At 42.0% G+C, this 25,403-nt stretch overlaps 1 protein-coding gene across 2 annotated transcripts in view; it reads right to left on the bottom strand.

The window, feature by feature from the left end:
- Window positions 1–25,403, bottom strand: part of CACNA1G (calcium voltage-gated channel subunit alpha1 G) — a 268,125-nt gene that overhangs the window by 146,660 nt on the left and 96,062 nt on the right. For both annotated transcript variants that reach the window (XM_048491901.1, XM_048491902.1), the window contains exon 9: window positions 1,062–1,213. In XM_048491901.1, the coding sequence (XP_048347858.1) occupies window positions 1,062–1,213 (152 nt within the window). The remainder of the gene's footprint in view (window positions 1–1,061; window positions 1,214–25,403) is intronic.

The following is a 25,403-nucleotide window of genomic DNA, read 5'->3' as shown; positions in this document are numbered from 1 at the left end:
TGTATATCAGTTTTTCACCACAATTTCAGAACCACTAAAAATGTTGAATTCCAGACTCCGTTCATCTGTTGCGACAAAACATAAAGGTGGCTTGTAGCACCCTTGAAGACTAATTTATTGTGGCATAAACTTCTCATGAACTAGAGCCAATTTCACCATATGCATTCAATTGACAGATGTCTCTTTGTACACACATACGGATGTATACATGAATACAAGCAGAAAGAGAATGGGAAGTTACTACAAAGGGAGGCCAGAAACTCCAGAACTCTAGATATAGGTATGTTATATCACATTATGTGCCATCTGGCCTCCTTCCGCCACTGTATATGCTTGAGACAAGACTGATTTGCCTCCTGATTGCATCACTTCATGTATCTGATGAATGAGGCCAGACTAGGGAAATTTATACCACAACATATTTCTCTATGGTACCAGCAGCCTTTATGATGCTTTGAACATTTTAAGTTATGAATCAGAAACATCATACATTTACATTTTAAAAGACTGTACACATTGTAGAAGATATCAAATGTGCCAGTAGGTAGAGAGGCATTCTAAAGCTATCATACTTCATGAAGGGCTAGTTCATGTTACGTGACCAATAAAAAATATCCTGTATGGAGTTGTTCACATGAGGTTATTCATTCATTCATTCATTCATTCATTCATTCATTCATTCATTCATTCATTCATTCATTCATTCATTCATTCATTCATTCATTCATTCAATCAATCAATCAATCAATCAATCAATCAATCAATTTTCTATACCATCCCTCCCCATGTTTTTGCTTTGCAGTCACTTCTACTTCTTGTTTGTGATACTATAAGGAAGAAAGGGCAGATTTCATTCAACAGCATCCCTACATGAGGCTAAAATTGGTGCACTTGAATATAACCATGAAAGGCAAAGAGAACAAAGGTCATTATAAAAATTTCACAGCATTTATGGAATGCATGATCTAATACATTATGTTCCTCATTACTTTCCTGAGGCCTTGCCACAAAATGCACTTAGGAAAAATCACTTAGTATAAAAACTACACTGTGTCACTTACCTGATCACTACAATTATTCCATCAAAGATATTGTATGGATTTTTGATGTAGCCAAAAGGGCCATACACAAGAAGCTTCAGAAGCATTTCTAGGGCGAAAAGACTAGTGAAGACAATATTGCTGATTTCCAGAGCATTGGTAAGTTCTTCAGGCTGAAAACAAACAGAATTAAATGAGAGACCAGGAAACTCAAAGTAATATAATATATTGATACAAGTAGCAGAACAAAGTTGGAAAATCTCAGCTCAAAATTAATTTGCACTTTCTGGATGCTTCTATGGAGTCCCCAAAGCAAATGCAATGTTGACTTCAGAATCCTGATAAGATATTAACCTTCTGTCTTTCTACCAAGTAATAATAAGTCACTGGTAGTAAACAGCCAATAACAGAACATAAATTTGCCACTATATATCACACAATTAATTAACACTATTAAATAGAATGCTAAAGTAGGGTGACATTTGTGTCACTGTCTCACAAATTATAAGAAACTTGTAGATTATCTTTCACAGTACCTTAACATATGCTAAATAAGGTATCTCAGAAATTTACTACAATATGAAAGCAATATTTTGTATAAAAAGTGATTTTCAGTTTCCCCTCAGAGTTTTGAGTATACAGAATAAGATCTTCTCTTAAAAGTATCTACTGTCCCAGAAATAAAAGTATCTGCTGTCCCAGAAATAATGAAATCTATTCAAATATATCCAGATCACTTCTTATTAAAGGGCGTTTCCCCACTGCATATGATCCCCCCTATCCCTGGCGCACGCCCGGGCGTCTCCACGTGCCCTTTGCAAGGCGCCCTTTGCAAGAGAGCCAGGGATGCCGCGCGCTGAGGGGGCACGACAGCGGCAGCGTCGCCGCCCCTCTCGTGTGGAGTGCTGGGGGACCCCGTGCTACTCTCCTCAAGTAGCGCAGGGCTGAAGGTAAGTGGAGAAAGGCCCAAAGATAGAGTGAGTCAAAATTTAAAGTTCTATTACTGCAGAATTGCTATTGCTATTTGGGGATCCACTACAAAATTATTTAAGAAGTATCGCGTAGGTCCATAGGATTTGGCAGTGAAAGGAATGTAGCTATTGCCCTATTCCCCTCCACCAGAAGCCTCTTCTGATCCCTGGAATGTTGATTCCTACAGTTGTAGGATCTATATGGTTGAATGGGCTGGGATCTACAGTAAGAAGGAAGTGGCATTATCCTTTGTTCCACTTTTGAAAGTGGAGCTGCACCTGTAGAAGAGGGATGGGGAGTGATTTTGTCCTCTTCTGCCTCTTCACTGCAGGCCCCCAAACTTCATAATCTATGTAGGTACTGTGACCAAGGCGGGGGGGGGGGGGGGGGGGGGCAGGGGAGGAAGAGGACTCAGCGACAGCTTTTCTGGCACAAATCTGCAACCACCAGCATCTTCCACTCAAGGATTACTGGATTCAATTCATTCTACTGTTCTTAGGCCCAGTGCTCAGGTAAACTGTACTCGACATTATCATATTATCATATACGCAGAGTAGGCAGTCTTAAAACTACAAAACCTATGAACATACCTTTACATAAATGTCCAGTGCCTTCAACTAAAGTGAGAAATAACCTAGACTAGGCAAAAGTGAAGTTGGATTGCTGTATACCTAGCTGAGACAAAGTACAAGAGTTATTTAATGTTCATTCAGTGTCCTATTTGGCAATGTAAATGGTTTGGATTTTGTTCCTAACGTTTTGCCTGCATCTGTGGCTGGCATCTTCAGAGGTGTATCACAGAGAAAAGTCTGTTTCTCACATACTTTTCTCTGTAATACACCTCTGAAGATGCCAGCCACAGATGCAGGCGAAACGTTAGGAACAAAATCCACCAGACCACGGCCACACAGCCTGGAAAACCCTCCAGATCCAGTTAAATGGTTTGGGTTTGCAGGTTTAGTAACTTGATAGGTTCTATTCACCACACATTCGTCTGTCCGTCCGTCAGACTCTAAAACATCTATCTTTCCCCTTCCCCCTTAAGCATATCCCATAGTAAATTCAATGACATAACAGATGAACTGAAGCAACATATACATTCCCAAAATCAAGGAGCCTCAAGTGGACCCAAGCCACTGAGTCAGTGTAAACTTTGGGAACGTATATGTTGCCTCTCCAGAGTCCTATGCCAACCAGATGACAAGTAAAAACACAGCTGGCATTTTTGTTCTTTATGTTGGGCTGCTCTTGAAGACAGCTGGTAAACTGAGGTTGTTTAAAATACAATCACCCATTCATTATCAGGGACTAATCCATGTGACCAGGTTCCCTCCTTGCTTAAGCACATGCACTGGGTTCATAATTTGTTTCTGAGCTCAATTCAAGGCACTGGTTTTTACCTCTATGACACTAAGTACTAACTTCTCTTCAACAACCTCAGGTCAGCATCTTCATCTCTTGGCCTACCAGAGGAGGTTGGGGTGGGGTGGGGCAGTGGGAAACATTCCCCAATATGACACCAACCCCATGTTTCAGGAAAATGAACTACCGGTAAGTCCTTGCCTGGTAGAGCTTGTGGTTGGCAGGTGGTTTCTACCTTAAAGCAAATGCCACTTTGAGTCTTCTTTTGCTGCAGACCTCATGCCAGGGATGGAAGTAAATGTGAGTCTTTTGCTTGATTGTAATTGCAAATGAGGTTCTCTGTGAGCTGCAGAATGAGTACCAATTAATCAATACAGGGCCTAAATATGACTGCGCTCCTCCACCTTTCTATATCAATAGAGCTGTTTTAGAATCTGAATTCATCAAAATCTTGACAAGAATATGTCAACAAATATGGAATATGAAACAATGGCCCACAGACTGGAAATGTTCAAGTACATTCCATTTCTGCAAAAAAGGAGACATCTAAGATTTTAGCAACTATCAGAACATTATATTAATTCTGCACATGACTGAAATGATGCTCAATATTAATTCTATCTTTTTGGGAGAGACTCAGGATTTCATGATCTCCATGACAACCATGACCCTATCTCAGGAAATAACTGGTCTTATACATAGTGCAGGTCTCAGTCTTTAACGTATTTTGTTCTGGGTAGGATTAATGTCATGTGAGAGAGGATGTATTGATGATACTCCTTTGTTAGGGCAGGTATGCTTTGGTTTAGATTTACAGGGATACCAAGACTTCACAGAGATGAGGGATCTATTAAAATTATCCACTCCCAGAACCCATTGGATCCAAATTATTTTCTGACAGCTTTAGAGGATTTCCTGATGATATCGCTAGTATTGCTGTTGCCCTGGTCATCCTTTGGAAAGAGGAAATGGGTGGTCAATACAATCATTCCCAGATACCCTCTCTCAGATATTAGATCCCAAACAGCCCCTTCGTTTATCTAATGGGTTTGAACTTTTGTATTATCATGTTATCAACCACTGTGAACTTGCAGAGATTCAGCTGACATGATAGTAGCTAGGGTTGCCAACCATGAGGTGGTGGCTAGAGATCTCCTGAGATTACAACTGATCTCCAGGTGACAGATCAGATCACCTGGATAAAATGGCCACTTGGAAAGTGGTTTCTATGGCATTATACCCCCACTGAAGTTCCTCCTGACCTCAACCTTCATCATCCTCAAGCTCCATCCTTATATCCATGTACTTCCCAACCCAGTGCTGGAAATCCTAACAGTTGCAAAGGAAAAAACTGCTTCACCACCATCAACACTATCTCACAGGCCTGCAAATGGACTCTTTGGCACACTCTCAAGATGTAAAAAATTTTAATGTGTGTTTAAGGATTACTGAATGAAATAGGATTTAGGGGTCTTTCAGAAAGCTGAACACGGAATTGGGTTGCTGGTATTGGTTGTGTGTCTCAAAGTCACCACAATGGTGTCGGTAAAATTAAGCATCAAACAGTTAACCCCATATGATTTTTTTGGGGAACACTTAATTTTCTTAATTTTAAAGTTTTCATACATGACCGCTGGATTTTTTCACCATCCTTCTTCCCATGAAACATTTCCACTTGTACAGCTAGAGACAAATCATTTTGGCATCATCTAGTAATACACAGTGAATTGAGCTGACACTTGTGAGAGGGTGCTAAATTCCAAAAATAAAGTGGGGGAAAGGCAGAATCAAACAGTCAAGGCAAAGGTACAGCTGTGCACATACAGCAGGGTCTTTGTATGCTTACTGCATCTTGGGTATTTTGAATTCCTTTTGGCTATGAGCTCACCTGCTTACATCATCAGAGTTTGGATTACTTTAGCATACAGTGCCCCTTAGCTTTCCAGATAATCCAGCTGATCACGCATGCTGATTTGAGACTAGGTTTTCCACATCCATCTTTTCCCACGAGGAATTAGTCTTCTTGGGGATAAACTGGCTGAGGAAAACCCAATCTTAGAGTACAGCTTCAAACTGTGCTGCTTCATCTTGGCAACGAGAGCAAAAAGTTGTGCCACATTAGCCAATGTTACAAACCGGGTGTTGGATCCAATTAGTTTTCCACGGGTGAAAACTGGGTGGGCTTTGACCTCCCAAACAGGCCAAACTAAGAATAATGGGAACTGCATGGACTGTTCCAAAGTGTAATGATTACAGTGTTGGACATCTAGGCTTGAATCCCTGCTCTGCCATGAAAGTCCACTGCATCACCTTGGGTCAATCACACACTCTTAGGTTAACCTACCTCACAGGGCTGTTGGGCAGATAAAATGGAGAAGGGGAGAGTGGTGTAAGCCACTTTGGGCTCCAACTAGGGAGAAAAGTGGGATATAAAGGAAGAAAGTAAATACATAAAATGTACAGATGGGACTGTAGTTAGGTGAAGAGATGGGTAGGCTTGAATGAAAAATATGGCTGCATCCCACCTTGGAGGTTGCGTCCTACACCCATTTACGCTGTTTAAATCCTGTTCAAGTTAGCCTGGATTGCTCAATCAACTGCAGGATTGGTGCCCAGCTCTCAGGAAATGTTTGTATTCATTCAAAGAAAAGAGGTAAAGCCCCGAAGCAATACAAGACAAACGGTTCTAGCTTAATACTTTACAGATTTCTGGCTCTGTTCAACAAAGCCTTCGGGGAGGACGGTATATAAATGTAACAAATGTAACAAATAAATAAAGCTTGGGTAAAATGTCCACAAATATACACATAAAATATAGTGCAAAACTGTGGATAGCTGATCCTCCCCCCGGCTCCACACACACAAGCGACAAGAGAAGCACACATCTCAGCAATAAGCTGGAGTTTGCCCCTCTGCCAGAGTTTCAGGTATGTCCAGAGGATAACCCCATAGAGTTCTAGGTTAGTAAGATATGTTCCCAGTTTCATAGGCATAGTGGGGGGTGGGGGGTCTCAAGCCCTGGGAGCCACTTGAAAAGATCACATGTGGGGCACATTTGGCTGCCACCTCCCTCACCCAGGATCTAGAAGCATTTCTGCTCTTGCCCTGAGCACCACTAGCTGCTGCTGCAACCAACCGCCCCCACCCCTGTCAAAGCTACATGTTGCCATGGCCCCTGCTGCCTGTTCCTCCACCCCGCCAGGAGCCAGAGCCACCCGCTGTTGTGGCCCTCAACGCCCCTTCTGGCTTCCCTTGCCCTGCCAGAAACCCAAGTCACCCACTGACATGTCCCCCGCTGCCCCTTCCTCCACCCTGCCAGGAGTCCTCACCGCCTGCTGCCAGCGCTGACCATTGCAGCTGGGAGTTGAGGCCCAGGCCCTTCTCCACTGTGGGAGGCATACAGGCTCGCAGGCCAAATCCATGCAGGCCAGGTTTGGGGATCATTGTGCCTTGGGGCAGCAGCTACAGGATTAGAGGGCCAGAGAGGGGCCAGGGGCGAGAGGGGGCCAGGGGCAAGAGGGGCTCAAGGCAAGCCTCAGATGGCCCCGAGAGGCCTCCCTCCATGAGAGGTGCCTCCACCGCCCCATCTCTTTGCAGAAGTAGGGACCTATCTCAGAAATAAGTCCCCCTCTGTTTCCTTCCTTCCTTCCTTCCTTCCTTCCTTCCTTCCTTCCTTCCTTCCTTCCTTCCTTCCTTCCTTCCTTCCTTCCTCACCCTCTCTAAATCTGTAATACTAAAGTCTTTATAAATGGGAGTTTTAATAAAGCCTTTATAAAAGTCTTTATAAATATATAATAAATAAAGTATTTATAAACTGGAAAGTAAATAGTGGGTGTTTCCCCACACACAAGGATCCCCCCTGGCGCGCGCCCGGGCATCCCCACGAGCGCGGGGTCATCAAAAGGCGCCGTTTTCTCCAGCGCCAGGGATGCCGCGCGCTGAGGGGGCGCGACAGCATCAGGGCGGCTGCGCTGTAGCCGCCCCTGTCGTGGGGAATGCAGGGGGACCCCACGCTACTTAAGGAGAGTAGCGCGGGGCTTAAGGTAAGTGGGGAAAGGCCCAGTAACATAATGCTTATTGCTTATAATAGAAATGTTTATGACTATCAAGAAATCTATAAAAAAGAATCATATTGTGACCCAAGTTGCTATGGCATACTATTTTATTTAATGTAGCCTGCATAAACTTGAATCCTGATGGGCTACTTTATAGTGTGTCATATTCAGCAAAATTATATTTTGTGTGGCAAAAATCTGATTTCCCAAAGAAGATAAAAATTTGCATTGTAATTCTAGCATTTAAAAATAGCTAGGCATTTCTGGTTCTCACATCTGTGGTATACATTCTCTGCACAAAAGAAAGAAACAGTTGGTTTCTTTAAAAAATAGCACGTATATTTTAAATAGTATTGGGAAATTATTTCCAACCAGTTTTTAAATTTAAAAAAAAACAGTTGATGCATAATTTTTAGAATGTTACTATGACACTTCCAGGTAACAGTTACTTTGGCATATCCACTTTGAACCAGATTTCAGGGGGCAAAAGGGTGTTTGTGTTTAGCAAGTGAGAGTTCAACAGTTGTTTTTAAAGCAATTCAGCTGACAGACCAATTTAATTGTTTGAAAACCACAGAAATTGAAAAGACACTGAAAATGAGGATGAAATGGGAATTTCTATTAGAATACTTTATGCTGGTTGTTGACCACAAACAAATATTTATTACATTATGCGAATACTTTCAACATAATTCTAAATGTGCATGTTATTCTTTTATAAGACCAGTGTAGCCATATGCATGCTTGCTTGGAATTGAATGGCACTGAGGCAGAATCTATCTGCGCAGTTGTGTGATCCTCTAGTATATATACACTCTAATCTCATCCATATTTATTCATTAGCAAGTCCTGCTGATATAAGTCGAATTTCTTCCCAAATAACAAAACAATCTTAGAAGGAAGATAAGTATAATTAAACTCAGAGGGTTTATCCAAGGGCAAACGTGTGTGTGGCCAAGAAAAACATTTTCTTGAGAGTTAGCCCTACTGAGTAGACTTCTGGGGTAGTGAAGCCCAAGCGATGGCGGCAGCGGGGGGGGGGAAGGGGGGGACACAATTTCAGTACTTGCCCTAGGCCTCATTTTCTATAGATACGCTCCCACCTAGTTTTCACTGGAAATCATTCTTGCACCCTTTAAAAATTCCCCTTGTCCTTCTGGGTCTCGGAGCCTCAGTAGAGTGTTGAAGTGCCTGAGAGCCAGACAGCACCAGGTATTTTCTTCTGGGTGCCTGAAATGGTTTCTTCTCCACTGTGTGCACTAAGCTCCTTAATCCCAAACCTGTGAGAAGACTGGGGTCTGCTGTAAGATGGGCACATGTTCTGGTCTTTTCAGTGATGTTATGCTTGATGCTATACGTATATCTTTAAACAGCAGAGTGCTGAGGAGGGAAAAACCACCTTTTTTGGTTTGCATTACTTTTCTACAAAATTGCAGAGTATGCATTTATAAACAGACCACAACTATCTCTCTGAGCAATTCCCTGTTAACCTAATGTCGTTTTCTTCACTGGGGTTGGCGGGGAGAGGCAAGGTGGCCTTTACCAGTACACAGATTTACTTTTTCTGCACACCTTTGAAGCACACTGGATATTAAACTAATTTTTCATCTCAAGTCAGCCAAACTTTCCATTCACCCATTATATGTATACAATTATATATAAATCCAGACTCGTATAGGAAGGCAAGTTGTACTATAAAGCAATTTCAAATGGCTTTATTAAAATGTGCTTTGAATGGGAAAATATCTTATTTACAATCTCTGTGGTACTGAGCGGTTTGGCATGTAGTTATTTTCATTCTGGAGGCCACATTATCTTGAAGCAAATACTGAAGGCTCCCGTAGCAGAAATGCCGGTTTTCTGCTTAACCTAATATTCCACACTGCATTCCTATGTAGTTTCTTCTTGAAATACCACTCAGTCTATATACTTACAATCTCTGTTGTTCTATAAGAAAATTATATACCAAAACTGCTCAAGCTTAATTCACACTTAATGCAATGAGTGGAAACCATTTATTGCCATCAGTTTAAATATAATGTGGTTCTATGTTTAAACTGTTTCTAAAGATGACATAGTTTCTGCATCTATTATGTCTCCAACTTGTCATTCAATATCAATAGAAGGCCTGAGCAGCAGAAAGCAAACATTGCAAGAAACCTCAGTTCTTTTGCTTTGTTTTTCAGTAAGCAAGTCAGTTTAGCTATAATTTTTTTGTACAAAAACATCATATAAATGATAGCAACAATGTGATTTGCAGATTTTAAAAATGGTCTCCAACCAGCCATATAAAGAATATAAAGAAATGTTTTGATGAGCAAAATAGCATGTTAGATACTCATACTTTCAAATATATTTTCCCAATCCATCTCTAACATAATACTTTGAAACAAACTGCAGAGACTCATTATGCATAGTAAAGGCACCAGTAGCAATGGTAAATGGTGGCATGCAGGTATGACATCTCACAATCCAACCTGCATTGCTTTCGCAATTCACCACATTCACTAAATGCCATTCTCCCAGCTGGAATTCACAGCCATTATGCATTGGGAGGTTATGGCAACCAGAAGGAGCATTCACCATGCAGTCTCTGCTTTGGGGCACTTTTGCTTTTGTGGCATACCCTCTGCCCTCAAGTGCCCCAAGGAGATTTTTCCCTCCAAAATTTTAACAGCTTATTCCATCAAGCTCTGAGCAGCACTTTAAGAATAGCTCTTTTAGAACACATAGCATGACAGTGGCTTTTAAAAAATATGTATATTTTGCCACCTTAACTAAACAAATAAATATAATGAAGTGCGTTTCTAGTGTTCAGATTCCAGGCCCCGCCTAGAAAAGCAGGAGAGTGTCACCTTGTCAGAAAAATAAATCAGGCAGAAGAGGCTTAATAACAGATAAAACAGATGAACTAGAATAATTTTATTTTAAAATTTTTAAAAGAGGTTTGGCGAAGTAAATAATCGAAATAAAACAGTTAAATTTACAGTTAGGCAGCATTTACAATTAAGATATTTCTGATAGTTTGGCAATATTTCAAGTGCTAGTTTATCTGTTCAGGTATTTGAAAGAGGTTACATGTTTCATATTAATTCAGATGCCTTAATTTCTTATAATACTTGAACTATCAGTCAGGTTTGAAAGATTTCTCAGATCTCTTTCCTCTTTTTTTCCTCTTCTGAGAGATCTCTTTTTACTTTCCAGGTAAAAATATTCCAGCAGATGCACTACACACAGACGAAGGGCAATCTGTTCTCAGATCTGTCTCTTCACGCAAAAGGTTGGAGTAGGATTTCTCTTTCTGATTCCTTTCAGAATAAATCCTCTCCCTCTCTGTGAATACAACTGACCAATAAGCCTCCTAGCTTATTTCCCTTCAGCATATTTCCCCAGAGACATATCACTATCCAGTCTGCTTTCAGTGTTACTCTGCTATATTCGGAGCTCAGAGCAGACTATCCTTTCTGCCTGATTTGTCCCCTTACCAAGAGAAAAAGTTTACTCAGAGAGCAGAGCAGTTCACCCCACAACTGTCTCTGAAGCTTTCTCTGCCTCAGACTCCCGTTCAGTCCTCACAACATCGACTGAAATTCTGCACAGTCAATCAAAAGGTGCAACTCTTTGTTATCCACTCAGCGAAGTTCTGGAATCCATTACAGCTGTCATTACCCACTGCCCTGTTTTCCCAAGCTTCTCGTTCTGTCTGCAATGGGAAAGGCATTACCTTTTACCCTGGGGTTCGGTGTTTCTTGTTGCAAGGTTGAATAGCATCATATTAATTTGATTGCCAGCTCTGTCCTGTTCAGCCCAGTTGCATTCGTCTTCCTGTTGGATGTGATTGGACATCCCCTCCCCCCGAAAAAAACCCCTTCATCTTACAAGTTCAATGGCGTTAATAATTCAAATATCTTATGCAGCATATATTGCAATTTATATCACTTGGAGATTTCAGGGATGAATGCTCTTTTCACCAAGGGTGGGTGGGGGTGGGTGGGCTGCCATGCAAGTGCTTATCCAACTGCAGCTGAAGAAATCCCCTGGCAATTATGTGGGTGATTTTTTGGTGGGAGGGGGAAGAGCAGGAGACAGAAATACAGTTTGAAAATGCTCAAAAAAACATCATTTTACAGTGTTTACCCTTTTTATACTGATATTACAATATAAATAAACAACAAACACTGAAATCATAAATCTAAAAAGATTCCTTGCCCACCTCCTGCCCACTGGTGGGAAGGAAGGGGGGCCATCATGGCAGGGCACAAACCACCTGGAATATGATCTGCCTTTTGGAGTGCTTTCCCGAGCTCTGTTACATGCAAACTACTTAGTGTCTCATTTGTCCCAGCACACAGAAGTCAGCAGGAGGGAGATCTGGGACAGTAAACAGGAGGTGGAAAGGTGATCTTGCAGGAAGGAGTCAGTCACAACAGGGAGGGGAAGGGGGGAGCATGAAAGAGAAGAAGGAGTAGGAGTTCGGATTTAAATCCCACCTTTCTCTCATGTAAAAAGACTCAAGATGGCTTACAAGCTCCTTTCCCTTCCTCTCCCCACAACAGTCACCTTGTGAGGTAGGTGGGGCTGAGAGGGTTCTAAAGGAACTATGATTAGCCCAAGGTCACCCAGCAGGAATGTAGGAGTGCGGAAATACATCTGGTTCACCAGATAAGCCTCTGCCACTCAGAGGGAGGAGTGGGGAACCAAACCCGGTTCTTTAGATTAGAATGAGGAAGTGAGGGGGTGAAGTTAGGTAGGCTGGCGGAAGGTGGAGCGAAGCTGTCCTGGGCAAAACTGTTCTCACTGGCAAATCTCTCTTGCTCTGGTGGTGAATAAAATTAAAATCATGTTTAAAGTGGTGTCACTTGGCATGGGAAGAATGGAAGCTAAAAGAGGGGCTTGGGGAAGTACAACTGTAAAAAATAATCTTGCCCCAACAGACATTTGCCCCTGCTGCGCAGCTGTCATCTTGTGCATAATGGGCCTATATTAGTGCAGCTGCAGAATGGCTGTGACTTGCACATTTCCTTAGGCCAACTACAAAGTTACGCTTGGCTGCATTCAAGCCCTCACCCCATCCTGGTGCAATGAATCTGAAAGCGTATTGCTTTCCCCTCTACCTCACAAAAATGCTCCAACATCTTTTAACAAGCAGCAGAACCAGAAGGGAGCTGCCATTTCCCCTAGATAGGCCCAAGATGAACTAATACTAACACAGCTGAAAGTTAGATCTCTTCAGTATCTTGATAGGTATCCTATGCAACCTGCTTCTGCTATTGGAGACAAAACTGTGACGGGAACTTGTTTCCCTAGGCCAGTATTTTACATTTTCAAGCGCTTAACTTTTCTTCAGCCTAAAAGAAACATATGTTACTTCTAGCAATTTTGATGCGCATCCAGGGAATAAGAAAACATCCCTCCTCCTCAGAAATTGGCCATGGTAACTAGAACTTTAGAAGGTGGCTTCTGACCTCAGACAAATAACAGATGACAGCTCACAACAACTTTGGCTGTGTGCTAATGAGCAAAGAGTCATGGCCTTGCCACTGGGTCACACATTATCCTGTTACAGCTTGTGCTGATGTCACTTAAACTGACCAAAATCAAGGTGCTTTCAGGAAAAGTCGTTGCGTATTCATAATGCAGCACTTACAGGCTTTCCAGACATCACAGTTTGGCTTCACTTGTGACATGAAGAGCATGAATGACAATGGCATCTTGTTAACAGGATTCCCTACAGCATGGTGCTTGCAGTGCAGTAGTCACTCATTTCTGAAACCACAGTAGATTCAGATTCCTCTCCCTGACACAAGATATCTTTGCATTCAGTCAGCACTAAACATTTGCACTTAACAGCCATGCTCTATGGGTTTGTCACTTGAAAACTACTAGTGACTAGACTCAGAGGGGAGCAGCTAATATTCATCTCCTCTGGTGAAATTAGAATAATTTTGGTTTACTTTGGGGAGGGAAGATTTTAAAGAAACACTGTCATAAATCATTTGTACATTTGTAGTTGTGGTGCAGTCTTCCGGAAAAAATCCTAACTTGGATTACCGCTGCAACAGCTTTTATTACCTAATCTTTTTTTTTCTCTCCTCAGGTTATTTCTCATGCCACATATGTATAAATTTATAGGTCATATCCGATCTGCATGAGTGAAAAGAAGAGCAAATGCCACGTTAAAGGCTGACAAGTGCCCTGGCCTGCAGTGCTGGCATTTCAGAAATTGGTATCTTTCGTACTCAGAGGTCATATGAAGCTTTCATAATAGAATTACCCAGATAAATTAGGGAATCCAGCACTCCTATCAGTTTTCCTGTCAGCATGGCCAATTGGCCATGCTGGTAGGGGCTGATGGGAATTGTAGTTCCTGAACATCTGGAGAGCCGCAGGTTCCCTACCCCTGATGTAGAACAAGGAGCTTAACTCTCAGCATATACCTCGTGAGCACTCCCCTTTGGAACTGACTGAATAGCGTTCCCTTTTCCAGTCTACTTCCATGCATCTCAAACTTGGCCGGCATCTGTAAGGTGATGAGAAATCTCACAAATAATGCTTCCATGCTTCTTTGCTAAGCCACTTATTCTCAGGCCAATTTTGAATATTCAAGACCTCAACTTTTCTCAAGGCACCTCTCCTTAGCCTGCATGTGTCTGCACAGCTGATGAAGGGACCTATGGAGGTGCACAGAAGAGCTACTGATGTGTAAGGATGCCAAGAACTTCACTGTGAAAGAGTTCATAGGACAGATTCACAATATTTGATGGGGAGTGATTGTAGTCAGCCCAAGCTGGGATTACTCCACATGTGCAACAAATGTCATGAACTCCCTTGTGCTAGTTGGCGGCTGCACAGTAACTTCTTTTGCTACTACCCACCATATTAAATTGATCTCCACACATAATTGAGATGAAAATGGTGTCCTGGTAAACTAGGTTGTCCCGGGTCTGGGAGTGGAGACCTGGAGAAGCATGTGGTTGAAGAGCATGTTGTTACAAACAGTGCCCTTTGTGGGGAAGCCCAACAGTTAGGACACCCTGGTAAAACCTGTGCCTGATGAACTGAATCTACTGAAAGCCATTTATCCACCCAAAAGAGAGATGCTCATTAAGGACATGTTCTCTGACAGAGAACTGTGAGCAACATGGATACATTATTTTGACTCTATATTATTCCAACTAGTAGGCCTTGTTTCTTGGGCTGACATCCAGGCCTGGACTTGAACCCACATACTCTGATCTCATAAAATTTATACTTTGCCCTGAGATGTTGTCAGGGTCACAGAATTGAAAAAAAATATTTATCAAACTTCACAATGGAAAATTCTGGTTGAAGATTGCCTGTCACAATGTGTTTTTACTTGCTTCCTAATACCACAACCTTTTTAGAAATCCTTCACATACTCATATAATGCAGTGGGAGGGAAGCTTGTTTTCTTAGAAAAGGGAGATACTGGGGGCGGGGGGGGGGAGTGTCTTGACCAGTGTTGAAAATGTTTCTAATTAGTATAAACAATGAGAATCACCCACTCTTAAAAATGCCTTTAACCAGCAGAGGAAGGGAGAGGGGATACTGACTTTTTCCTGTGCTGGAGCAGAGAGACCCATTTCAAATGCTGAAATGGAGCCAAAACTGAAAAAAAAAACCATTATAGGGGGTGGGTTTCCAATACAAAAATAGAGCCCCTACTTGGTGGGAGGATCTTTCCACCAGAGTTGCAGAAACAGGGCCGCAGACTTGGAAGAAAATCATATTGTAAAGTGATAAACAGAAGTCGGGGAGGGCTGTCATGTGGGAAAATGGAGGGCAAATTTATGAAGAAATTAACAAATCCACCACAGAAACAAAGCCTCCAGATTATAAAAGAACCCTCGTTGTGAAAGCAGCCTGGGGGAAAAATACAACTTCCATGCTTCTTTGCTAAGCCACATGTAAGTAACATATTATGTATGCATGAAAGCTAATCCCACATCCTATACATAAAGGTGTCCAGCAAACTCCAATGAACAGCTCAGTGATTACATGATCTGACCATCATCAAAGAGGGGGGGGGGAATATTTGTGACTGGCAAGTATCATATGAACTGAACCCACAGGAGTTTGTGCATCCCTAGTGTTATATATACATTTCTCCCTGTTACTGCTTTATGCACATTCAAGTTAGAATTACCTGGTAATTTTGGGTTCACTCTACTAGCCATGAATTGTATGAATAGAAAAAAATCATGGGATAATTTCACCAAAGGAATCTCACATATGTACTGTCTGCTTTTTTCTTACTTCGAATCCCATATGCTATTGTGTCATCAGTAGTCTGTGCACTACTGCAGTGAGAGATTGCTTTGGTACTGGGGCTATATATACTTTGTGTTCAGTTTATGAAACAATAGAACATAAACAAATAAAAACCAACTAATGTCAACACTGACTCCAGGCTGTGCCTAATCCCAACATGTTCCAGACAATTTCTTTATTTTCTCATACACTGGTTCTTTTACCAGGGATAAGTATACAGAGTATCAGTCACAGTCCGTTCCTCCTCTCATTGTCTCAAGTGCTGGAAAGAATTCTCAATAATTATCCTGAGCTCCGAAGGTCCTTCAGATGCCACTATAAAACCATCTGGAAAAAAACTAATCTTGAAGTAAGAAGAGTCCGTAATAGGTGTTAATGTCTTTGGGGATGAAGGTATCGAAAGAGTTCTCTTTCAATGTTAGTGCTTATCCAACAGGGAAACCAATAGATGCAAAGAACATTTTGCAAATAAATGACAGTCTGTACTATACCATTTGACCCGGCAGCTGCACCGCTCAAGAGCATTCAAAGCTTACTTTAAGACTGTAGAGTTGGCCACTACATCCACTCTATTCAGTAGCAGAGATTTTCATCTCTCTTTTTAATTACAGAGTGCCTGAGGAAAAATAAACCTCACCCCAATTCTTCTCTTGTAAAATCCTATCAAGCCATAACAACTAAGGATAAGAAAATGCATTCTAATATCTGCATACAACAGCAGATCTCTTCCTATCCTATTTATGCTGATCCTGCATTGAGAAGGGAGTTGGATGAGATGGTCTGTATGGCCCATTCCAGCTCTATGATTCTATCTCCAACAAGTGTCATCTGTCCTAGCTCTGGTATACATTAAAGTGGTCCGATCATCCACCAGTGTAACTCAGGAAAGCTCAAAACAAGAACATTTTGCTAACACAAGCACAAAGATCTCAAATGATGATCTATAATATGCAATTAAAAGATATGGCCCCTTTCCCCCAATTTTCTTGATTTATAGACATGTCTACTAATTTAGTGGTAGCTCAGAAATCCAAAACCAAGAAGAGGAAGACTTTGGATTTATATCACCCCTTTCTCTCCTGTATGAGACTCAAAAGGGCTTACAATCTCCTTGCCCTTTCCCCCTCACAACAAACACCCTGTGACGTGGGTGGGGCTGAGAGAGCTCCGAAAAGCTGTGACTAGCCCAAGCTCACCCAGCTGGCATAAGCTAGAGTGCAGAGGCTAATCTGAATTCCCTAGATAAGCCTCCACAGCTCAAGCGGCTGAGTCGGGAATCAAACCCAGTTCCTCCAGATTAGAATGCACCTGCTCTTAACGACTAAGCCACTGCTGCTCCTTTGGCTACATTTCTCATCTACAGGCAAAATACTAGGCCCATAAGCTTGAAAACTCCAGGTGGTATCTGGAGAGCTGGAAAAACCAAGCCACATGGTCATCCACACAGCAATCCCTGACAGATCTATCATAAGCAGAGAGATACTGCTCTATGCCCTCTGAAGTAGTCACTCAGGCTACATCCATGTCATCTCCTCTGAATCACTGCATGTGCCAGTATTTACCTTTGTGTGCTTTTTGTCCTATGCACTTGCTACGCATGGAATCGTAGGCTTCAGTTTTCAATCAACTCACTTTCCTTGAAATAATGAATTTGCACATCTCAGTATTCCAACATACTTTGATGTTGGTATGCTGGGGGAAAAGTGTGCTCCAAAAAACAGGTAAGAGAGGATACGTGGGAATTATTGGTTTTACAAAAGAAACAACAGATGAGTGCTTGGGTACATTGCTATGAATTATCTTAGAAAGCAAAGCGACAGGCTCAGGTAATGAAGGCAGAAGAGCGGAACAATGGCTGGAGACTGCACAAGATTTCTAGTTAGTCTATTCCCCCGTGTCTTCCTTATCTCTTTAATAAAGCACAACCTTTTTTGGCCAGATAACCTAGAAGCACAGAGCCACATGGAGACAAATGGTAGAAGGTCACCAGGTGCAGCCTAGACAGTTTTTCAGCCTTGCTATCAGCAACATATCATGGGGAAAGGGAGGGAGGGGGACTGAAAGGCACTTTCATTCACTATCTGCTTTAGGTGATGCTGTTTCTATATAGCCAGGTCATCTTGTGAAGAAAGCTGGACAGGAAAAGCTATAATGGTGCAATCTGCACTCCATCTTTGAGGAGATGCAGGACTTTGATAGGAAGCATCCTTCACAAACTGCTGGCAAGAGGAAACTGATTTCTGTTACAGCATAAGGAGATAACATAGAAGTCTGTAGTGGTGTGGATGGGATATAGCTGACTTTAGCTACATTTCTCATCTACAGGCACAATACTGTGCCCATAAGCTTGAAAACTCCAGGTGGTGCCTGGAGAGCTAGCAGAATCACAACTGTTTTGCAGTTGGGCAGGTGGGCAGGCAACATGGCAGATCAGATTGGTGTAGCTAGGAATGGTTCGCAGCAGGAAACTTCCCCTGCAAACAGAAAACAATGGGAAAAACCACATGCTGAAGCAAATAGCCATCCTGCCAGCAATGAGTGCACAAAAGCCCCATGAGTCAGAGGCAACTTGACAGGATTTCTCTCTCTCTCTCTCTCCCCCCCCTCCCTCCCTCAACACTCACACACACACGTTCATCCCATTTAGAACTAGCAGAGTTCAAATTCTTTCTGACAAATATTCAAAGCCAAAAAGATTCTTCTAGGCATAATAGTCTAGGAATAAGCATGGGAAAGTTTTTTTGTATTTCAAAGCAGCATCCCCTCGGCAGGAACAACCATTTTATACTGGGTCAGTTGTAATGCTAGATAACGATGGAGATCACAAGACAGGGCTGCTCTTCCGGCAAAGATCACATTTGATTATTTGTTTGTTACAGCAAAGACCCAGTGACAGGAAATTACAAATCATCCACCTTCATAAATTAATTTACACTTGGCACTCAAGGACATTTTACATGGTCAGTGCGCTAATTGTTGCTGTGGGATGACCTGGCCTCATGCTAACTCTACTTGCAATAATCTTGCAGAGTGTAGTGTACAAACAGGTTCACAGGGCTGTAACTACTGAAGCTTAAATCCTATTATTATAAAGCACCAGTAACAGTAACCTGTCTTCCAGACTCATTGACTTTCAGTGACAGGGGCAGCCCGATGCAGAGCCATGAGGTGGCCAGAGACAGCGCTACTGCAGCGTTGCCTCCAGAGGACTTTTTGGCAGCATGGAAAGGCAAAAAAAAAAAAAAAAGCCTCCCTGCCACTGAAAAACCCTCCATTGGGCTCAGTGGAGTTACACTGAGCAGCAGTGGTTAGAGCAGGTGCACTCTAATCTGGGTAACCGGGTTGGATTCTCCGCTCTGCCATCTGAGCTGTGGAGGCTTATCTGGGGAACTAGATTAGCCTGAGCACTCCAACACACAGCAGCTGGGTGACCTTGGGCTAGTCACAGTTCTTCTGAGCTCTCTCAGCCCCACCAACCTCATAGTCACAGGGTATTTGTTGGGGGGGGGGGAGGGAAAGGAGATTATAAGCCCCTTTGAGTCTCTTTATAGGAGAGAAGGGGGAATATAAATCCTCCACCTCCTCCCACTTCTTCACAAGTCCATGCCCCGAGTGCCAGTGTTCTGGAAGGCAATGCGGGGATAGAAGCTGACTGACATTGGCTCCAGCCCTGGCCGTGCCTCTGGAACGCCCCCACTGTATTAGCAGAGGCAGTGCTCTGTGCCATGTCAGGGCATCCAGTAAGGCTGCAGTGGCCTCTGCTGGCAGATGTATCCCTCGGGAGGGGTAAGTGCCCTGGGGAGGGAATTTCCACTGGTGTAGGGCCCTGCTGCCTCCTCAACTCCTTTTAGTCCCCCTCCCAACACTCTGTATTGGGTTGTTAGGATTTTAAGAAAGGTTGGCCTTGCCGACTCATACCTCCAACCCAACACTGGGATCCAGTAAACCCAAATCCCAAGATAAACAAACAAGCACTGAACATTATCTAAGAAGTATTTGTCACTGTGAGCCATGACCATCCACCCAACCCAGCACAGATCAGACTATGCAATCCAGGTCACAGAATGCCACAAGCAAAGAGAAAAGTGCTTACAGGGCAGGTTGCTCGAGATGACTCACGGCACAAGTGACAAACTGCAAAGGAAAGCAAAGTCATCTTCCATCTAACCTCAGGGGGAAAATTCTGTTGGATCTAAAATACAGTGATAAATCAGACCTTGAAGGCAACACAAGTGAACTCAAAGAAATTTAATTTGTAACTTAAAAAAAAGTTTCACAACTGAAAACAAACAACACACCCGATTTATGAACAAAGCAAACAGAACAAAAAAGAACACTCAAAAGTGTACAATAATCTAGGGGACGGTTAACTTCCCTTGATCTTTACAGGTTGTATTTAGATTCACTGATGTTATATCACATGTTTATGGTCACTGTTAAATTCAAGTGATCTTTGGTTTTAGTGGAAAATAACTGCCACTTGTAATGCCCCCAGCCATCCAACTCAGATAAAATCTCAGGAACAGCATCCTCTCACACAAGGGAGACTTCCCTACCCCCACATCACAGGCAGATAGAAGTCATCTCATGAAAGGCACATGACATTTCATCCTTTCCTAATGGGATGAAATTTTCAGGGACTATATAGCCCATACACAAGTGAGGTGCGAATCCTCCCTGCCAACCTGCTCAAAGAGAAAAAGGTCCCTGTTTTACAGGTCATTAAAAACTCTTACTTCAGAGCAGGCAGTCAGAGTCTATTTGAGGGCTTTTTTTTCATTGTTAATAGACGACAATCTTAATTCTAAGATCCTTTCCTGCCATTTGGGATCTGGGGCAGGCAAAGGTTGGGGATACAGGCACACCGTAAAACACAAATGCCAAGGGGCACTAAGCCCTCCACATAAACGCATACACATTTCACTTGAGGCTCCTTCCACCTTGAGCAGGTTTCTGGAGAGATGGCAAACAAGTTTTCTAAATGAAACTGATTGTACTTCTAGTTATCCACTGAGGAGACAGCCTGGAAACTGTTACATGCCCCATGAATTTGGAGCATAATAACATGTGTAATACTGGCTACAAGATGATGTCTTCTAAACATAGTAAATAGGAGGGGGATGGGCCCTTCTTCTTACCCTATCCCCCACAATGAAGATTTTTGCTCCTATACAAGAATAAAATTTAGAATGACAAAAGCTAAGTAAATAAATTTACTCTTTTTATTCTTGGACAACGCCAGCTGCCTGTGCTGTTCATATGTCCTGTTCTAGATCAGGACAGTATATTGGCTTACAGAGAGTAAAAAAGAAAGCTTAAACACACTCTAATTCACTGTAATGTCTAATTTTGGATTAGTGATTGGGCCCCTGTGATCTGTGATGAACAGAGCACTTATCCTCCTATCAAAATTCCTTTAAATTCACGTCTACTTTGTTGAATAGCACTTATTGCAGGATACATTTACAGATAATCACAAAGTTCTGTGATACCTAATGGGCCATAACAATTTCACACAACCAAGTCATGTGAAACCACAGTAATGGACAGGGTAAATACTGCACTAATTGGTCCATGATCATTTACAAAAATGAGATTTTTGCCTCCTCTTTTGTCTCAAGTGTATTATGAAACATTAGCCTTCCCGGGTTCTTTTGCTTCTATTTGAGCACTGGCCATCTCTTCTACATTGTTATTTCACAAATTATTGACAAATGCATTCTAAATTATCTCTTAATACATATACGCACATCCCATCCCATTCCATGTGTTCCTTGTACTTTTTGTGAACTAGTGCATTCATAGGAGTTACTTTTAATAATGCAATAGCTATGACCTAATCCAGTAACCACTTATTTGTATTTATATAAGACTCAATGGGGTTTATTCACAAACTTGCATTTTAAAAACCCATCGTCAATTTCTGCACATTTGAATCCCATGTCTCCACCTCAAATGCCCATGCTTTTAAAACATAATCAGATTGACTGAAACATTATCAAAACATAATCATTAAGATATGACTAGAAGGAAAATCAGAGTGCTCTGTTTGATTAGACACAAGGTTTATCTAGTACAGCGGAACCTCGGTTTTCATTGCCTTCAGTTTTCATAGGTTTCGGTTTTCATCGATTTTTTTCAGTGAAAAATTTGTCTCGTTTTTCATCAGTTTGCCTCGGTTTTCATCGATTTGCAGTAAGGTGCAGGGGTTTGTGGAGAAAAATCACTCAGACAAAAAAAAAAGCTGTTGTAGGCCGTGTCTGCAACTTGTTTAATGACAATGTCTTGCCCCATTTCAGACAAATCTTAAAGAGGCGTCAGAAACAGACCTCTTTGGACAGCTTTCTGGTGCGACATTGGTTTACTGGCTCTGAAGCTGGTCCTAGTGTTATTGTTTGTTACTATTTTCAGCATTAAACACTATGTTTATTCACCAAAAATGTGTTTTTGGTATGCTTTTTGGAGTGCCTAGAACGGATTAATTGGATTTACATTGATTCCTATGGAAAAGTTTGCCTCGGTTTTCATCGGTTTCGGTTTTCATCGATTCTTTTCGGAAGGATTGCCAATGAAAACCGAGGTTGCACTGTACAGCAGAGGCCCCAATGTGATGTTTTGACCCAGCAAGGCTTCTGACAGGCCACTGGAGATTTAATTGGCTGAGTGGATTTTTTTTTTTAAACATTGCTTTGGCAGTAGTTTTGACTGAAGGTAAACTTCGGCAGACATTCTGTGGTTGCACCTACCATGCCATGTCAGAATTCCAAAGAGACTGTTGCTTAGAAGGGTGTGACTCTGTTTAGGCTTGCACTGCAAACTGCGGTTTCAGCTTACAAGGAAGCAGTAGTTTAGAAATAATTGTTCACTTTTTGTTTTTTGTGTGCTCAGCATTCTTATCTCTAAGTATTGTGGTCTTCAAGGGTGGACCAAAGGCTGTAACTATGGTTTGTTCGTTCATTCAGGCAGGCAGCCCAACCCAATGGGTCGGGAGAGATCCATGGTCGCTGGGGACAGCACCGCCATGACACAGCTGCAAGTAGTGTGTCAACCTGAATAAATAAAAAGCTCCTCAGCCAATCTGAAAACTCCTATTGATGCCCAATGGCTGCACCACACTAAACCTTTTGGACAATTTTTGCGCTTAAAGAGGAACTCTACCCAACAGTGTGACTACATCAAGGCTGCTAATGATTTGGAGACTCAATTGCAAAAAAAGAGGTTATCCTTTTAATATTATTAAAGTTGCTCGAGAAAAAGCAGACCAACCTTGCTTACTCCCAAAGAAAAAGCTACTAATTAAAGACTTACCTGTGGACTTGACTGTTTCCCTAAGTAATAAAATTAGAAATACTATAATTAAATATTTACCATTACTAGTTTTTACCCCGAGTGTGGTTTACCTCCATTGATTGGTTTTAGGAGAGGTAAGAGCCAGAGTCGCCTAATGGTTAGAGCTGACATGATCAGAGATTCCAAACTGAGGATCATTTTAAATGGGGAAAATGTCTAGCCTGTAAATCTAATGTCTGTAAATCTAATGTTTAAACATCCATCTTTACCATACTCAAACTTCTTAATACTAAAAAGACTGTGTATGCTATTTTTTTTTGCCCGCTCAACAAAATACACGTGGGTTGCCCTTGCTACCAAATTAAAACATGTATGCTAGAGCGTGTCTCTAGAATTAAAAATAAAGTTTCAGAGGGACCCCTAGTGACACATTATCTCCAGAAAAACCACAAACCTTATAAACTTTAGTACTATGTACTTATAAGTATTCTAATGCGAGGCATAGTAAAATTAGCATACAAAAATGGTTACTCCAGCAGGAGTGTATTTTTCATACATAAACTTCATGTCTTGAACCTGCTGGTCTTAATTCCTCATTGGGCTTATCAGTGTTTGTTTAAACTGCTTCAACATTCTTTTTTTCACCCCTAATTGGAATCAGCTGTGGTGACTTGGCACCACAATCTATTTTGAGTGTACTTAAATTTAGGTATTCAGTGGGTTTATTGGGAAACATATGAACACAAAAGGGCTTTATGTCACTACTGGCAGCATATCCTCATATGAGAAATGTGAAATATGTATATAGTAAGTATGCATAATCTTTTCTACCTTGGCTTATATTTGTGTAAGCAATTATTACAATTATGCCACCATCCTGTATTACTTGCTGCATCCCTGGTGCTGAAAGGATCAGCGTCCCTGAGGCAGATCTGCAGCATCCCTGATGTAACTGCAAGACAGTGGATGCATATTTTGAACAGCATTTTTTGTGAAGATTAATAAACCTACTCTCATTCAAGAGATGACTATGCAACCTTATTTTGATTGATTTTCCCTGATGAAGACAGATATGAAACAGGAAATAACTGGGGTCTTGTAGGAAAAGACTTTGACTTCAGTCTATACTCTGTCTTGGATAAAGATGTTAGTATGGTCAATTGAGGTGCAGCCATTGAGAAAAGTGTATGCATCCACATTAGAATATAGTCCCAAACAAATATGAGAATTATAACTGGTTTTTAACGTGCTGTCTTTGTCAAAACCATTATTTTGTGCATTATTGAACATGGTACTTTGATACCAAAACATTTGTAGTTCATCAAATGTCTCTCATCAAACTTTCAAAATGCATGGGGGGGAGGGGAGGGGAGAAGGCTAGGTAAGCACTAGGACCCAGGTGGAGCATTCTACAACAAAGAAGGTCCGGCATGTTGAGTTCTATGGTAGAGAAATAGGCTAGGTAGAGAAATAGAGAAATAAAAAAATTTCTGAGACAGAGAATAGGAACTGAAATTTCCATTCATGAAATTTGTCTATTCTTTTTTATTTAATCACTGCTTTATTTTCTGTATGACATTTAACTTTATCATACAGTGTGTTACAGTGATATCTGGTGGTATATGACAAATATTGCAGATTTTTGTATTAAGGTTTTATTTTTTGCATTTTACACACATAATCTATGATCCTTTCATTTTATAATAGTTTCCTTTGTTGAATTGATATGAAGTTAATACTATATACATACAGTTGCGTACTGGGCCTAAATGGCACCCGGGGGCATGACCACCTCCCTGCACCACCACCATCCCGCTTAGATCCCCATGCCCCCCCTGCCCGGTTCCCCATGCCCCACTTACAGGAGCCAGCAGGGAGGCCAGGGGAGGCCAGGGCTTGAGCAGAAGCCAGCATGCAGGGAGCCTGTAAGGGGGGGTGCCACTGCCCACCGCAGGGCCCTACCCACCCTGTCCCTGCAGTCCAGCTCCTGCTCTCCCTAGGCCCTGGGGAGAACAGAAGCCACCCAGCAGGGAGCCCAGGAGGTGGTGGGGCACTGCGGCAGGTGGCTCCGGTGCACGCCGTTTCTTCAAAATGGCATGCGCCTGGGGACATGGGATACCCCATGTCCCTATAAGCAGGGCGCCACTGCATACATATAAAGGGGTTTTTTTGGTGTAATGGATGCTTGACTGGATTGTTTACACCTTGTAACAACCTTTTTGTAGAAGAAGAAAAGTTTGGATTTACATCTTGCCTTTCTCTCCTGCAAGGAGTCTCAAGGTGGCTTACAAACTCCTTTCTCTTCCTCTGCCCACAACAGACATGTTTGAGGTAGGTGGGGCTGAGAGAGTCCTGAAGACTCTAGCCCAGGGGTCTGCAACCTGCGGCTCTC

This window comes from Sphaerodactylus townsendi, linkage group LG03 (genome assembly GCF_021028975.2).
Source record: "Sphaerodactylus townsendi isolate TG3544 linkage group LG03, MPM_Stown_v2.3, whole genome shotgun sequence".
In the NCBI taxonomy this organism is placed as follows: domain Eukaryota; kingdom Metazoa; phylum Chordata; class Lepidosauria; order Squamata; family Sphaerodactylidae; genus Sphaerodactylus; species Sphaerodactylus townsendi.
The sequence above is the reverse complement of the archived record's forward strand: the minus strand, read 5'-3'. Positions and strand labels throughout refer to the sequence as shown.